Source organism: Aegilops tauschii, chromosome 4, assembly GCF_002575655.3.
Source record: "Aegilops tauschii subsp. strangulata cultivar AL8/78 chromosome 4, Aet v6.0, whole genome shotgun sequence".
NCBI lineage: Eukaryota > Viridiplantae > Streptophyta > Magnoliopsida > Poales > Poaceae > Aegilops > Aegilops tauschii.
In genome coordinates this window covers 523,492,269-523,506,498 of record NC_053038.3, presented here as the reverse complement: position 1 = coordinate 523,506,498, position 14,230 = coordinate 523,492,269, and the positions used below count along the sequence as shown (strand labels likewise).

Genomic DNA, 14,230 nt, shown 5'->3' with positions numbered 1-14,230 from the left:
GTTATATGATCCAGTTATGTTATTATTGTTGAGAGAACTTGCACTAGTGAAAGTATGAACCCTAGGCCTTGTTTCAACGCATTGTAATACCGTTTTCGCTCACTTTTATCGCTTGCTAACTTGCTGTTTTTATATTTTTAGATTACAAAAACCTATATCTACCATCCATATTGCACTTGTATCACCATCTCTTCGTCGAAATAGTGCACCTATACAATTTACCATTGTATTGGGTGTGTTGGGGACACAAGAGACTCTTTGTTATTTGGTTGCAGGGTTGTTTGAGAGAGACCATCTTCATCCTACGCCTCCCACGGATTGATAAACCTTAGGTCATTCACTTGAGGGAAATTTGCTACTGTCCTACAAACCTCTGCACTTGGAGGCCCAACAACGTCTACAAAAAGAAGGTTGTGTAGTAGACATCAGGCACCAAACCGTCTTGTGCCTAGCGATGAAACGTCTGAAAAACTCAAGGCACACGATTAGTCCGCAAAAGCATTGTCATCAATCACCAAAACACCTTAGGGATAAATATGCCCTTACACTCGCCCACCAGCACCCTGCAATAATGTTGGCGATTTTCATGCACATATTTTTGAATAAACAGAAGCAACTCATGGAATAAGTGGGAATTTCCGGTTCTTGTCGACGAAGCCCTGAAAGTCAACACCGGATGTTCCATGATCTCAACACCAATTCTATGGATGTCGTAGTTTGATGGATGGGTTGATGAAGGTCTCTATTGAGCATTGTAATACATAATAATAATAAAAGAAGCTAATGTGCTAACTCACGAGGGTCGAGATGATCGACCGTCTATGTTGTTGGAGTCCCCCTGGTTCGTCTCCCTGGTTTCATCTTTAGTTCTTTAGCAGATGATGCAAGTGTGAGTTGAAGTGATAAAGCTTGCCATAAAGGCCTTCCTGAAAAAAAAAAGAAGAAGATGAAGAACAAAACAAATCAGAAGCAAAAGATGTGCCCTCACGCAGGATCGAACTACGGACCTTCAGTTTACAAGACTGACGCTCTACCACTGAGCTATAAGGGCTTTGTTGGCATTTTCTCGAAATAACTTTATATATTACCGAATTAAACAAAAGCACATGTATGGTTGAACCTCTAATGCCACGCCTACACATGACATGTATGGTGTATCATGGAGTATACTGCAAAGGAAACAGGATCCGAAATGTGCATCACAGAAATCAATCTTCATCTGCATCATCACAGCACCGAGCCAAAAAAAATCTCATGATCATCTTTTGTTAGACTTTACAAAAAGAGTCATGATCCCCCTCATTGATCAATATACACATTACACATGTCCGATGATGTATCAGTATTATCTTCCATCACAGCCGGCGAGGAGCTGATCCGACGCCGAGCAAGAAGACGATTCACTTGCCGTTCCATGTCTGCGCTCTCTTCTTGGCCAGGAACATGACCATGCGCGGGAAGAAGGGCTTCTTCTGCCCGGCCTCCTCCGCCGCCGCCATCGCCGCCATGTCCGCCCTCGGCATGTACCCGGCCCTCGGGCTCAGGATGTGCGGGTTCCCGCCGCGCGCGTCGCCGCCCTCCAACGTCGAGATCTCCGCCAGCCCCGTGCGGGGCGGCGACGCCGTCTCGCCGCCCGCGCGCCGCCGCAGCTCCGCCTGCAGCTGCCGCTCCGCCGCCAGCTTCGCCGACTCCGCCTGCTCGCACTCCTCCCTCGCCGCCCGCAGCGTCTGCCTCCTCAGCTCCGTGTCCCTCCCCAGCTTCGCCAGCTTCTGCTGGCCCCGCGCCTCCGCGTCCTTGGCCTCCTTCACCTGCCTCAGCGCCTCCGCCACCCGCTCGCCGGCCGCCTCCTCCGTCCCCCGCGCCCTCCGGCTCAGCTCCTCGTACTCCTCCGTGGTCAACGCCACGCAGTCTTCGGGGACTTGGCTCTGCGCGCTCTGGGTGCCGTCCTGCTGCTGCTGCTGCTGCAGCGCGTCCGCCGAGGCTGCGGCGGTCTCCGCCGACGCCTTCGCGGCGAGTACCTCCCGCAACACGGCCTCCAGCCGCGCCTCCGTGGCCTGGACCGCGGCCCTGGCCACGCGCGCGTCTTCCCTGGCCGCGGCGACTTCCTCCTGCGTCGCCCGTGCGCTCGCCTTGGCTCGCTCCGCCTCTCGCCGTGCCTCGTCGAGCTGTTCGGCCGTCGTCTTCTTTTTCCCCTCTTCGCTGTCCCTCGCTCTTGCCTGCGCCGCGGCGAGCTCGGAGGTCACCCGGCTCAGCTCCTCCTCCAGCGACTGGATGGACGCGGACGACGACGTGCTCTGCTTCTGCCGTAGCGCGGCGAGCTCCGCCTTCTCCTTCTCCAGGTCTGCGCGCAGCGACGCGGCGGCGATGTGCAGGATCTTGGTCTCGTCCTTGGCCTTCTCGACGCTCCCCATCGCCTCCTCGAGCTCCTTCTTCGCCTTGCCCACCATCGCCGGCGTGCTGCTCGCTGCCGACGTCTGTTTATCCTCCTCCTCGCTGGCCCCTTGGACCGCGCGCGCGAACAGCTCGGCTCTGAGGGTCGCGAGATGCTCGGAAGCCGCGGCCACCTGGGACTCGAGGTCGCCGGCCGCGGCCAGCTCATCCCTCAGCCTCCGCACCTCCATCTCAGCTTCCTCCAGCTGGTTCTGCCACCGCACCTTGTCCTCCCGCCACGCCAGCGCCAGCCTCATCCTCTTCTCCTCCGCCGCGTCGTGGGCGGCGCGCGCGGACTCCAGCTCGGCCCTGAGCACCTCGAACTCCGCGGCGGCCTCCCTCAGGGCCTCGGCGGCGTGCACCGTCTCGCCAGCAGTGTCCCGCACCCTCGCCGCCGCGGCGCTGGCCTCCTCCGCGACGGCGTCCCGCTCCTTCCTGAGCGCGTCCATCTCGGCCCTGGCCGCGCGCAGGTCGGCGAGCGCGGCGGCGTGGCGGCCGCGGACGGAGTCGAGCTCGGATTTCGCCGCCGCGCGCTCCCGGGCGCTCTTCTCGAGCTTGCGCAGGCGGAGCTTGGCGAGCTCCGAGTCCTTGCGCGCCTGCGCCTCGGCGATCTGCGCGCGCTTGACGGTGAGCCAGAGGTCGTCGATCTCGCCGGTGGCGCCCATGAGGTCCTGCTGCGCCTCGGCCCGGCCGGCGTCCGCCTCCCGCGTGCGGCGCTGGTACTCCGCGGCCTCCGCGTGCACCACGACGAGCTCCTCCTCGGCCTGCTGCCGCCGCTGCACGCACGAAGGAACCACATCAAATCGTCAGACCGAGCGACCGACCCACACACGGACGGAGCAGCTGGTCATCATCGACGGAGACGCGGATGACATAGGGGGGGGGGGGGACCTCTCGCCAGTCGAGGATGCCGCCGAACTTGGAGACGGCGCCGCGGACGGGGTCGACGGGCGCGGCGGAGTCGACGTGGACCTTGCCGTCGATGACGCGGACGAAGCGCTCGGCGATGTCGGAGGCCGTGTAGGCCCCCGGGCCGCCCTCTCCGTCGTCGTCGTCCTCCTGGTGGTGGGTGTCGAAGAAGTCGGCGTCCTCGGAGCTGGCGCGGGAGACGGAGGCCGACGCCGGCGCCGGGTGGCTGCCGCTGGCCCCTTCCATGCTGGAGCTAGCCTCCTCCATCCCGCAGCATAGGCGTAGGACGCGGAAGAAGCACCTCCTGGCCGCACCCACGCTCCCGGATTCCTGCAACAATGCCGAGCCCGAGCTTGGTTGAAGCCTGGCGAAGCGAGCAATCCATGGAGACGGAGGGAGGGAAAGAAGCAGGGAAGCCACGTGAATCACCTGGGTTGTTGGCTTGATCGTTCCTATTGAGCTGTCGTCGGCGGGGAGGAGCACGTCGACGAGGGGGGAGAGGGATAGGCTCTGGTTTGGTCGGTGTGGGTGGGAGGCGGAGGGAGGGAGGAGAAGAGTGTGGCGGGGAGGCGATGGCGCGCGCGAGCCGCGGAGCCTCTCCTGGCTGGCGCTCACGCGCGGATTGTTCTTTTTTTTTGGTGGGTGGGTGAGGGAGGGAGGGAATCTGGAAATCCTGGGCCGGAATTCGGCAGCCATTGGATCGATATCTCGGCGCTCTGCTGGGCCGTGCGTGGGAGCCATTGGTCCCCGTCTCGTCGGATCGGGACAGCTTTGTTTGTTTGGCCCAACCCAAACGAAGCCAGCGTGAGGCCAGCAGCGCCCCGTGTCGCCGTGGACTCCACAGCCCTCCCAGTCCCAGCGCCGCCCGCCCACCCCCGGCCACGGCGAGATGAGGCCCGCGGCGGCCGCGGCCGCGTCCGTGCTGCAGGCGCCGCGCCGCGCCCTCGGAGGGGTGTCGCTCGTCGGCGCCCGCTGCGCCTCCTCCTCCTCCTCCTCTTCGGTCGCCGCCGCCGCCACTTCGTACGGTCAGGTTTCTTCTTCATGCCTAGTTCGTTCCCGGCGTTTTATCTGGCTTCCCCTGCATGATTACGGCCGGTTGATTCGAGGAATCGAGTAGTACGCGCTGCTTATAGATGGTTGGATTCGTAGGCTTATTTTGTCATCCAAATATATCTAATCAAGACGTACTAGTGTGGATGATTATTGGTTGATGGGTTCCTGCTATGGCATTAGATTCGGGGAGCCGGCTGGATCCAGAATGTCATAGTGGTTATAAACTCGTATCATTACTTCTAGGAAATAGGAATGGACCTCAACTAGCATTTTTCAGAGATGTGGTTACTCTCTAGTATGACCGTTTGAGCAGAACCCAGTGAAGTTGTAGCTTAACACAGCACATTTCTGCCTATGCTGCTCTGCTGTTTGCATCATCCATGCAATTACTCTCCTCTACTTCTTTTCCTTTTGCTAGCCGACGTTTCTGATACTTGTCCTGCTGGAATTTTCAGATCATGTGTCGTTTGTCAAGGAAATCGCCGTGACCGACCCCCCGGAGCATCTTAATTCTCTGTTGAATGTGCTTCATGCACGAGGTACGACTTCACATATCTCGCTATGATTTTTCATTTCCATGGATTCTTCAGCAGTGCCAACCTTTTGTCCATGCTTACTCAATGGGTTTCAGCAGCATCAACAACTGTCATCTCATCTCGTTGTCTTTCTTAATATAGTAAACGTTTTAATTTTGGTTTTGCATAGGTGGTCTCTGGTCAGAAACTTAGAGCAGCACCGGCTAGAGAAAGCATAGTGTTAAAATTGTAGCTCCTGGTCTCTCTTCACCTTGATGTCAAGATTACATTTGGCACTTGGCAGGTGAGAAGATAGTTTCTCCTGGAGCTAAAAGAGGGCTGATTCCACTTGTTGTTCCCCTGTCGGAAAGTCCACAAGGTTTGGATGTGTTCTGGACTGAATTATTCACCTGAACAGTGATTACGAACACTATGATTGTATAAGTTGAAAGGCCTGACAGTATTAGTCAAAATGTAGGTAACTTGACATCCCTGCTGAGATGGCCGACTGCTCCAAGTGGGTTAGTTGCCCCTCCATATACTGTTAATATATTTGTATTGTTTTCATCTCTGGAAGCTGTACTGGTATTTAAATGGTCTGTCTACATCTGCTTGTCTTTCAGGATGGAAATGCCTGTAGTGGAAGTGCGTAGCCATGGGCTGTGGCTTTTGGCTAAAAACGTAAGTCTATATTGCTATGTGTTTGTAATGTTATACTCCCTCCGTCCCAAAATAATGTCTCAACTTTGTATTAACTTTAGACGGAGGAAGTATTTTACTACATGTGCACATGCAATCCAGTTACAAATTTTACTCATATTTATCAGGTCAATCAATATATTCATAGAATACTTGTTGAGGCTGATAGCAGAGCTGAGAGTGGTGATGATTTATGGTCTGCTGTTCGAGAAGATTTATGGTCTGCTGTAGGGGAAGCTGGTCCAAACATTTACAAAAGAGGTGATCTCAAAGAATCGCAGACGGCAGATCTTGATGTCTATTTGTTGAAGAAGGTTGAGAGATACACCTCAGTTTGTAACTACTGAGTTTGAGGGCAGTTATCTTTACTGATATCTTACTGTAGGTTGGACTCTTTCCAGACATTCTAGAAAGGAAAGCATCACGCCACCTGGAAAAAGGAGATAGTGTAAAACTCTTTCCTTCTTCGGAGATACATTATTCATGTTATCTGACGAGATTTAATGTACGTTGCATTTGCCCTTCAGGTCTCCGCTCTTATTACTTCAGAATTCTATACTAGAGATCAATTTCCTGGATTTGGAAGACCCTTTGTGTTCAACTCAGAAGTTCAAAAAAGGTACTGATGTGTGAGCTGTATAGCATAATTATATGTTATTTCATCAGATGTTGTATCTACTAGGTAGGTTGACTGGAAATATCTACTAGGTGGGTGATTGATGTTCTATCTATTAGGCACTCACTGTGTAGTTACACTTTGCATGAGCACAGTGTGCGCTGGTGAATGGTGATCCCTATCAAAATATGAGTCAAGCAGTTATTATGGCATCTTGCTGTTCTGCTGCACCTTTGGTTGTGCTGGATTGAACCGACTAGAATTCGTTTGTGGTAAAAAAATATCTATTGATATAAGATTGCTAATAGTACTTTCAACTGATTTCTGATTTGAGAGATATCTATTGTGGTGTAAATTTCGTAAAAGAATAGAGATCTAAGAAGTTCTCCAAGTGTTGTGGACTAGCAGGACAACACTAACGTTGTGAATAAATAACAAAGCAATGGCGTGCTAATGTTTGGCAACTGTGCTGTCATACATGTTGTAAATCAGATAACATTTCATCTATATAAGTGCCTGAATAAACCTGTGGACTGTGGTGTACATGTAAAGAATCAGGGTTCCTAATTTTGCTTGTTCTTTTCTTCAGAATTGGGCGTACATCTGAAGCCAAAGAATCAGCTCGAGTGGCTTTGAAGTCACCATGGTGGACACTAGGCTGTAGATACGAAGTATGGTTTCTCATGTTACCTTCTCCTTTTCACTTTCTGCTTCTATGTCTCAGCTGAGCAACCTTTTACCTATTTTCTTTTCGTCATTCCTTACGACAGGAGGCAGCTGAACTAGCTGGGTGGGAGGATGAGCAGATTGAGTTCATAAGAGAGAAGGTATCCGAAGAGGGCAAACAAGACGATCTGAAGAAAGGAAAAGCTCCAGAGCAGGTCTGTAACAACAAACCGTCTACCATTCCATCATAGATGCCCAGTTGCTTCCCTGCACCCTGTCACATGAGCTTCTCGAACTGCAGGTGGTCCTTGACGAGGCGGCGTTTCTGATGGATCTAGCCACAGTCGACGGCAACTGGGACGAAGTCGTGGATCGGATTGCCGACTGCTACAGAGAGGCTGGGATCCACGACATTGCAAAGTTCATCGCTTATAGGGAATAGAACACCTGCAGTTCATGTTTCCTACGTGCACGATGATGCTTCGAAATTTTTTGCGGCACTCGGCTTCGGAGTTCAGACTGAGAAGTGTAGTGTAGGCTTAGCTTTTATGAGCAAGAAGAAACTATTTCAGCGTGTGGATCGTAGGCGTATCTTTGTGGTCACGTCGCACGAGCGAAAATAATGCCCAGTTTATTTGATTTCCTTTTGTCGTCTATGTATGTATTCATGATTAATAATATACTAAATAAACCTCAAGTTGTTGCAACATTTGGTTATTTGGTCAACCAAGTTTCAAACATGTCGAATCTGGACAGGAGCCGATGTGTCTATCCACATCGGCGGTGACGTAGCATATCAATTCGACACTTGAGCCCCTTATTTTGAGATTGGCAAATACTGACTAGCTATGTACTCAACTAACTTATGATTGTAGCTGACCACCCTGATGAAAATCAGTGCTTCAATTTGCTTAGAGACGGAGCTGGTTGATGCTGGACAAGAACCTATGGGGGAAGACCAACAAGATGAGCAGCCAGGAGTTATCCCAGAGGCTCCTCAGATGCCACCAGCTTTGAAAGAGAAGTGGAGCCCTGTCCAAGCTACTGGGCAGAGCACAATATTTGACTGCAAGGGGAAGACCATGATGGAGCTAGCCCAGGAGAACAAAAAGGTGAAAAATCTTGAGACCCCCAAGCCTGCAGCTAACCCAAGCCTTTGGTTATTTGGTCAATCAAGTTTCATTTTTGTTGCTCACACTGTAGGAGTAGATATTTCTGATGTTCTAGCTGATCACTCTCTAGTTGATTTAACAATTTAGAACCTTTTGAGCCCCAAGATCTTGTGTCTCCCACTAGTCTTGTAAATAACATGCCCTATTTCATTCAAACTGAACTGAACTTGTGAGAACATGGATAGGAACCTCAATCCAAAAAGAAAAGAAAAACATTTCCGATTTACCTTGGCCTTTCCACTGTCACTACCAATGGTTTTGATGGGATCCATGCTATCTTGATTAGACTCTCGAGATTAGATGGACATGTTTACTTGAAATAAAAAACACAAGGCATAAGCAAATGTTGTCACAATGATAGAATCAATCGAGCTCGATGATTTTTTTTCTTCAGGTTTTCTTCATGGAGTCTTCAAGTTTTGTTTGGGGGTGGTAATGCAGCGGTGTTGTTCCGGTGTAGGAATAATGTTTTCCCTCTCTTTCCTCGTTCCGTTTGTGTGCTTATATCCGGCGGAAGGCGTGCGGGTCCGTGTCTCCGGCGGGTCCTCCGAGATGCATTCGGTTTATTACAGTGGACCAGTCTGTATTCGGCTGACTTTCGTGGCCCTTATCGGTGTTCATCTTCTCCGGGGTGGCTATTTGCTTCGCAGATCGTGGTCATCGGCGTCTCTTGGTCTACATCGACGACTTCGTGGCTGTTGCTTCTACAAGCTTCTGAGTTTGAAAAAGTTTGCTCCGCCGAGGCGGAGACCCATAGGTGGCATCTTGCTATGCTCACGACCCGCCGTCGGCGGATGTAGGAGGAAGAAGACTTCGACATCCAAGAATTTGAATGTAATTTTTTTTATCTGCATGTGTGTGTTTGTAATGTCTACACATATACTTCCTCCGTCCTAAAATGTAGGACATTTTTTTGACACTATTCATGGTACTCCCTCCGGTCATTTTTACTTCGCGTATTAGATTTGTGTCAAGTCAAACTGTGCAAAGTTTGACCAAATATATATTACATTTGGGGACAGAGGGAGTACGATTTTAGTATTCCTTCGTCCCGAGTTAGTTGTCTTAAATTTGTCTAGATAGATCCGTGTCTAGACACGTTTTCAAGGAGGAGTTGACGTGGAAAAAAACTTGAAGGGTGAGGTGGGGTCATCACCCAACGGAGTCTTGCTTCTGGGCTAGCCGTTTCCGTTTCCGTTTCATTCATTCAGTTTCAGAAACCGCTTCCCCCACGACGCCTCTCATCTCAACTCAACTTCTCAACTGCCTGCCCACGCTACGTCGCGGCGCCGCCCGGGTTTCTCCTCCCTCCCCTCCCCTCCCGTCGCCAACATCGCGATGAGATCAATCCCCAATCCCCATCCTCCCCGGAACCCTAGCTAGCTAGCTGTTGCTCGCTCTCCTCCCTCCCTCCCTCGTCTCCCCTCCTCCGCTGCTGCGGCGATCGTCGGGCCCGGCCGGGAAGATGGGCGCGCTCGGCCCCGACACCCACCAGCTCTACCTGCAGCTGCAGCTCCTCTCCGGCCAGGACGCGAGCAAAGCTCAGCCGCCCTTCTTCCACCCGACTCCGACTCCTCCTCCGCACGCGCCGGGCTCTAGCTCTAGCTACGTCGCCGGCGCCCACGGCCCGGTGGACGACTTCGTCTACGGGTTGGTGCCGGGCGCGGGGAACGGCACGCTGGCGCCGGGGGAGGGCTCGCCGATGCTTGGCCACAGCGCGTTCCTGGAGAACGACCAGTTCGTGGACGGCTTGGAGGACCCGCTGGCGCTGATGAGCGGCGACGAGTTGAGCGCCTTCTTGAGCGACGAGGCTGGCGGCGTGCCGCCGGAGTTCCTGGCGAGATCGCTCGCGGCGTGCCAGACGGCGATGGCCGACTCGCCGCCCGTGCCCCCCGCGGGCGTGCCGAGCCGGTCGTCCTCTGGTTCGCCCGGTCTGGGCTGCGCCCAGGCGAGACCCACTGACGACTCTCCGGCGGGCGGCCTGGAGGAGATGCTGACGAGGATGAGCGGCGACGACGACTTGAGCGCGTTCTTGAGCGACGAGGCGGGCGTCAACTCGCTGTCCATGCCGCCGGAGTACCCGATTAGATCGCTGCTGGTGTACCAACCGGCCATGGCCGACTCGCCGCCCGCGCCCACCGCGGCCGTGCCGAGCCAGTCGTCCTCCGGTTCGCCGGGTCAGGGATGCGCCCAGGCCAGAGCCACTGACTCTCCGGTGGGCGGCGCTTATCAGCCGGTGCCGGACTACTCGCAGGCCGCATCCCTCGACGCGCCGCAGCAGGAGCCTGACAGCGAGACGGCGGAGGTGGCCCGGATGGCTCACGTGGCGGCGCGGTGCGGCGACAAGCCGTCCACGGCGTGGTCCGTGGAGGAGGACCAGCTGCTGTTCCGAGGCCTCTCCCGGTACGTACGTACGCTCGCGCTTGCCATGGGCCATCGTTCGTTTCTTGTCTAAATCCTTCTCTATTAGCAGAGCAGAGCCCTCACTCTGTTCTGAATGACACCAAGACTTTACTAATTCTACCGTCGGATCCTCCATGGATTCCTTCCTTCCTTCTCAAGGTTTGCCGGCCAAGACAATGTCATCCAGTGCCTCAACATCGCATCCGGGCTCGCGGAGAAGACCGCGCTTGATGTCGCGTATCGGATCCGGTGGCTGTCAGACTTGAAGGTACGTACTTGGGCACTTCCTCTAACTTATAGAATACTAATAGGCCTAATGTTCATCTGGTTAAATGAACTCTTTGTCATTGTGGCAGAAGAAAAATCTGGGGCAAGAAAAATCTGCAGTAGCAAATGTTACAAAGGTACTGTAATTGAATTGCAGCACAGCATGTGCTTCTGAATGTCATGCTTACACAACTCTAGCTTAGCAGATTGGTCTGAAACATTTTAAGAAAAAAACTCATGTGCTTCTGAATGTCATGTTTACAGAACTCTTAACTTAGCAGATTGGTCTGAAACATTTTAAGAAGAAAAAAGTACTCTAAATGAGCTCCAATCGAACATATGGTGATGTTCACAGGTTCAGTGTTGTTTGACTCAACTTGAACAATTAGTACCAATATCCGAGGAGAGCTGTAAATTGGAACATAGTTTTCTATTATGCATGATCGTTTATGAAGGAAGACTGGCAAAAATCTGTGACTTGCAATCTGTAAATTACATGTTTTGCAATCTCTGTTATTAAGTTGTGGAATGTCTTGAGCTTTCCTTCTTGATCACTGGACAGGGAAAGGGAACCAAGGTTGCTAACAAGAAAAACAACAAACACCCCCTGTCCAAAGGTAGGATTGGCTCCCATACCATGGCCTATACATTCTTTATTTTCTCATCTTCTCATGCATGTTATTTCTTTCATTTACCACAGATCACTTATTTTCAAGGTTCAGTTATCATGATTTTTCTTCTGTATACTTTGTTTCTCTTGCACTGTAAATCCTCTTTATTTGTAAGTTTTTGGTCATGTTCTTCAGGCGTACAAACTTTAGTAATTTCTGTTGCTCCATAAATGTTGCTTTGACCGGTTTCTCTTTTGTCGTAACAGCCTTTGAGCAAACTTGCATGCCTAATTAATCTTTTTTTTATGCCACAGAGGCTCTAGATTCCAGGAGCGTGGAAGACATTATTCGGGATAATAACAGGCTTATGGATAAAATAGAAGAAATCTTGAGAACAGGAGAGGTCTGCTTTTTTACATCCCTGTGTTTATACCATGATTTTGTCTGAAACTAATTTGCTGGGTCTTTTCCTGGACATCTGCATTTGCAGTAGTTTATTAATGCTTATCCTATTTCATAAGGTTATTGTCTGAAACTTAGCTTGCTAGCAGTTTGTGTGATGTCTCTATTGTAAATTTGGCAAGAGTTCGATGTAGCATACATGTGGAATTGTCTATTTTGAAGAGGTGTTGAGGCTTGATGCTGCTGTGCTTAGCCACATGGCTTAATCCCCTTTAGTAATGACCTGCCTTCTTTTTCTTCTTCTGTCATAGGTGAATAACTGTCCAGACTACTTTTACCATGTGAAGATGAACATGGATGCTATGCAGAACAAGTAAATCATCAAAAATTTGAATAATGTAAACTCCAGCTAGCAAATACTCTGAAACTGAAAGTGATACATTTTGCCTGTGCAGAGTAAAGGACCTGGCCTCTGTCATGTTAGGACTCGCGGTAGGTGATGAAGAATGGGAGGACGTCTTGAAGGATCGCCACGACACACCGGTAACTCGACACGCCTTACCTGCCCTGCTCGATTCGCATCTATGGCTGGCTGTAATTTTGATCCGATCTTACGTTCGCCTTGTTTCCTCTGCATGGATGAAACAATTCAGCAGGCTGGAGAGGATGCTGCCACCACCCCGGCGCCATGAGCGTCGCTTTGAAATGGCTCTTCCCAAGCGCTACTCGCTGTCCTTTTCTCGCCATCGATAGAAATTGTGTGCCAGTGTACATACATGCCCTGTACAGACATTAATTCTTCTTTGTGATGACAAGGTTGAGTTTACAGATACATTAGTTAGGTGGTTAAGCATGGATAAGGCTCACCCATGCTTAAGTTTTTGCTTCCACACCGTGAAACTCCCTTCGAAATATTATTTCTTTTCGACATTTGTATATCTTTTGGACATCTGGGATGCTGCTGCTACCGGGTTATGCTTCTAAATAGATCGAGTAATTCTCTTTGGACACTATATTTGGAATTGTTGATTGAGTATTAGCCAGGTCAGCTTCAAAATTTTGTTGCTGCCTTTAAAAAAATGTCCGCAATTTTAAAAAATGTTCAGAATTTCAGCATTTGTTCATGCTTTAAGAAAACAGGCGTTTCAAAAGTTGTTCAAATTTTCAAAAACTGTTCAGAACTTCAATTTTTGTTCTCATTTTTTAAAATGTGTTCCAATTTATCAAAGATTGTTCGTCTTTTGATATTTTTTTGCATTTTCAAACAATTGTTCACAGTTTTGGAAAACGTTCGCATTTCAAAATAGATTCAATTTTTAAACGCAATTTCAAACAATTTCAGCTTTTTTCTGTTTCTATTTTTCTTTTCTGTTTCTTTTTTCTTTTCATTTTCTGTTTTAAAAAATCACAAATTTCAAGTAACCTTCAACATATTAAAAAATCTTCATTTAAAAAAATGTTTGAAAAATTCAAATTTTGTAAATGTTCTAAAAAATTGTTCATGTTTTCCAAAATAGATTGTCGCTCAAATATTTTGGTGTGATTGTGGTCTTATGCAACTAGTTCAAGAACAGAAACTAAATAAGCGGAAGTAAAATATTTTAAATTTACAAAGTTTATTTTGGTGACTTCTTAAAACATGACAAAACAAATCAAATCAGCCGTCATCAATAAAAACAAATCAAATAAGTATGTGCAATCTTAATCATTTGGATGTGTGACTTATCACAATTGCGCATTCCTAACGGCAGAGTTGCACATATATTATTTATGCAATTGTGGTTTCTGGAACGCGCAGTTGGTCCAAAAGTAGTCACATGAATGTAATAAGAATATATTTTTATTAGTAGAAAGTAAATTTTGGGGTCTTCTTTTAATATGAAAGGTGGCGCAGTACAACAAAATAATAATGGAAAAACTTCAAATAAGTGCATGCAATCTTAATCTATCACCAAAATTGTGCATATGATTGTGGTCTTTAGAATGTGTTACCGGTGACAAAATAGGGTGCCAAATAAAATGAGATTGAAATTTTTTAGTGCTATAAATTTTAATTTATGGACTACCTATAATATGGGAAAAAATATAGGTAAAAATAGATCAATAAATAAAATGAATGATGGAATACCAAATAACAAAACATCATAGTTAAAAGTAGCCGCAACACATTCATGCACATTTTTCTAAACTAGACATAGAAATAGCTAAAATGAATGAATACACAAAAAATAATTGCATTGCAAAAAAATGTGTATGCTTAAGCAAATAAAAGAAGCAGAAATTTACTACAAAAATAAACAATAGAATTTAATCGATGATGCATTTTCTACGCATGATAGGAAGAAAGCATTTAGTAGAGTAAAAACTATGGAAGAAATAAATGTAAAGGAAGGGGAAATATAGAATAAAAAGGTTGAAAAGTAAGGAAAAGGTTTTAAAAGTAAATAAACATGGTTTTGCCTTCATTCTTATCTAGTTGGCTATGCA

At 49.0% G+C, this 14,230-nt stretch overlaps 3 protein-coding genes and 1 non-coding gene across 5 annotated transcripts; 2 read left to right on the top strand and 2 right to left on the bottom strand.

The window, feature by feature from the left end:
- Nucleotides 1–979: 979 nt before the first annotated feature.
- Nucleotides 980–1,051, bottom strand: TRNAT-UGU (transfer RNA threonine (anticodon UGU)). The gene has a single exon. It is a non-coding gene; the product is annotated as a tRNA-Thr (tRNA).
- A 144-nt stretch (nt 1,052–1,195) lies between these two features.
- On the bottom strand, nt 1,196–4,080 carry LOC109747394 (protein WEAK CHLOROPLAST MOVEMENT UNDER BLUE LIGHT 1). Its single transcript, XM_020306461.3, has 3 exons — nt 3,769–4,080; nt 3,322–3,669; nt 1,196–3,206 (listed from the first exon to the last, which is right to left on the bottom strand). The coding sequence occupies exons 1-3, from the start codon at nt 4,078–4,080 to the stop codon at nt 1,401–1,403; spliced, it is 2,466 nt and encodes an 821-aa protein (XP_020162050.1). The 3' UTR covers nt 1,196–1,400.
- A 42-nt stretch (nt 4,081–4,122) lies between these two features.
- Nucleotides 4,123–7,595, top strand: LOC109747411 (protein IN CHLOROPLAST ATPASE BIOGENESIS, chloroplastic). The gene is made up of 11 exons (XM_020306476.4): nt 4,123–4,364; nt 4,848–4,931; nt 5,212–5,286; nt 5,386–5,428; nt 5,531–5,588; nt 5,735–5,920; nt 5,992–6,054; nt 6,134–6,225; nt 6,812–6,893; nt 6,993–7,103; nt 7,190–7,595. Exons 1-11 carry the CDS (start codon nt 4,229–4,231, stop codon nt 7,328–7,330), a joined length of 1,071 nt encoding a protein of 356 aa, XP_020162065.1. The 5' UTR covers nt 4,123–4,228; the 3' UTR covers nt 7,331–7,595.
- A 1,704-nt stretch (nt 7,596–9,299) lies between these two features.
- LOC120963175 (uncharacterized) lies at nt 9,300–12,758 on the top strand. Of its 2 annotated transcripts, none has more exons than XM_040387736.3 (8): nt 9,300–10,463; nt 10,623–10,731; nt 10,820–10,867; nt 11,293–11,347; nt 11,656–11,744; nt 12,055–12,116; nt 12,199–12,286; nt 12,400–12,758. In XM_040387736.3, exons 1-8 carry the CDS (start codon nt 9,526–9,528, stop codon nt 12,433–12,435), a joined length of 1,425 nt encoding a protein of 474 aa, XP_040243670.1. In that variant the 5' UTR covers nt 9,300–9,525; the 3' UTR covers nt 12,436–12,758. The 2 variants fall into 2 exon arrangements, with proteins under 2 accessions (XP_040243670.1, XP_040243669.1); XM_040387735.3 differs by having other exon boundaries at nt 9,302–10,463; nt 12,397–12,758.
- The last annotated feature ends 1,472 nt before the right edge of the window (nt 12,759–14,230 follow it).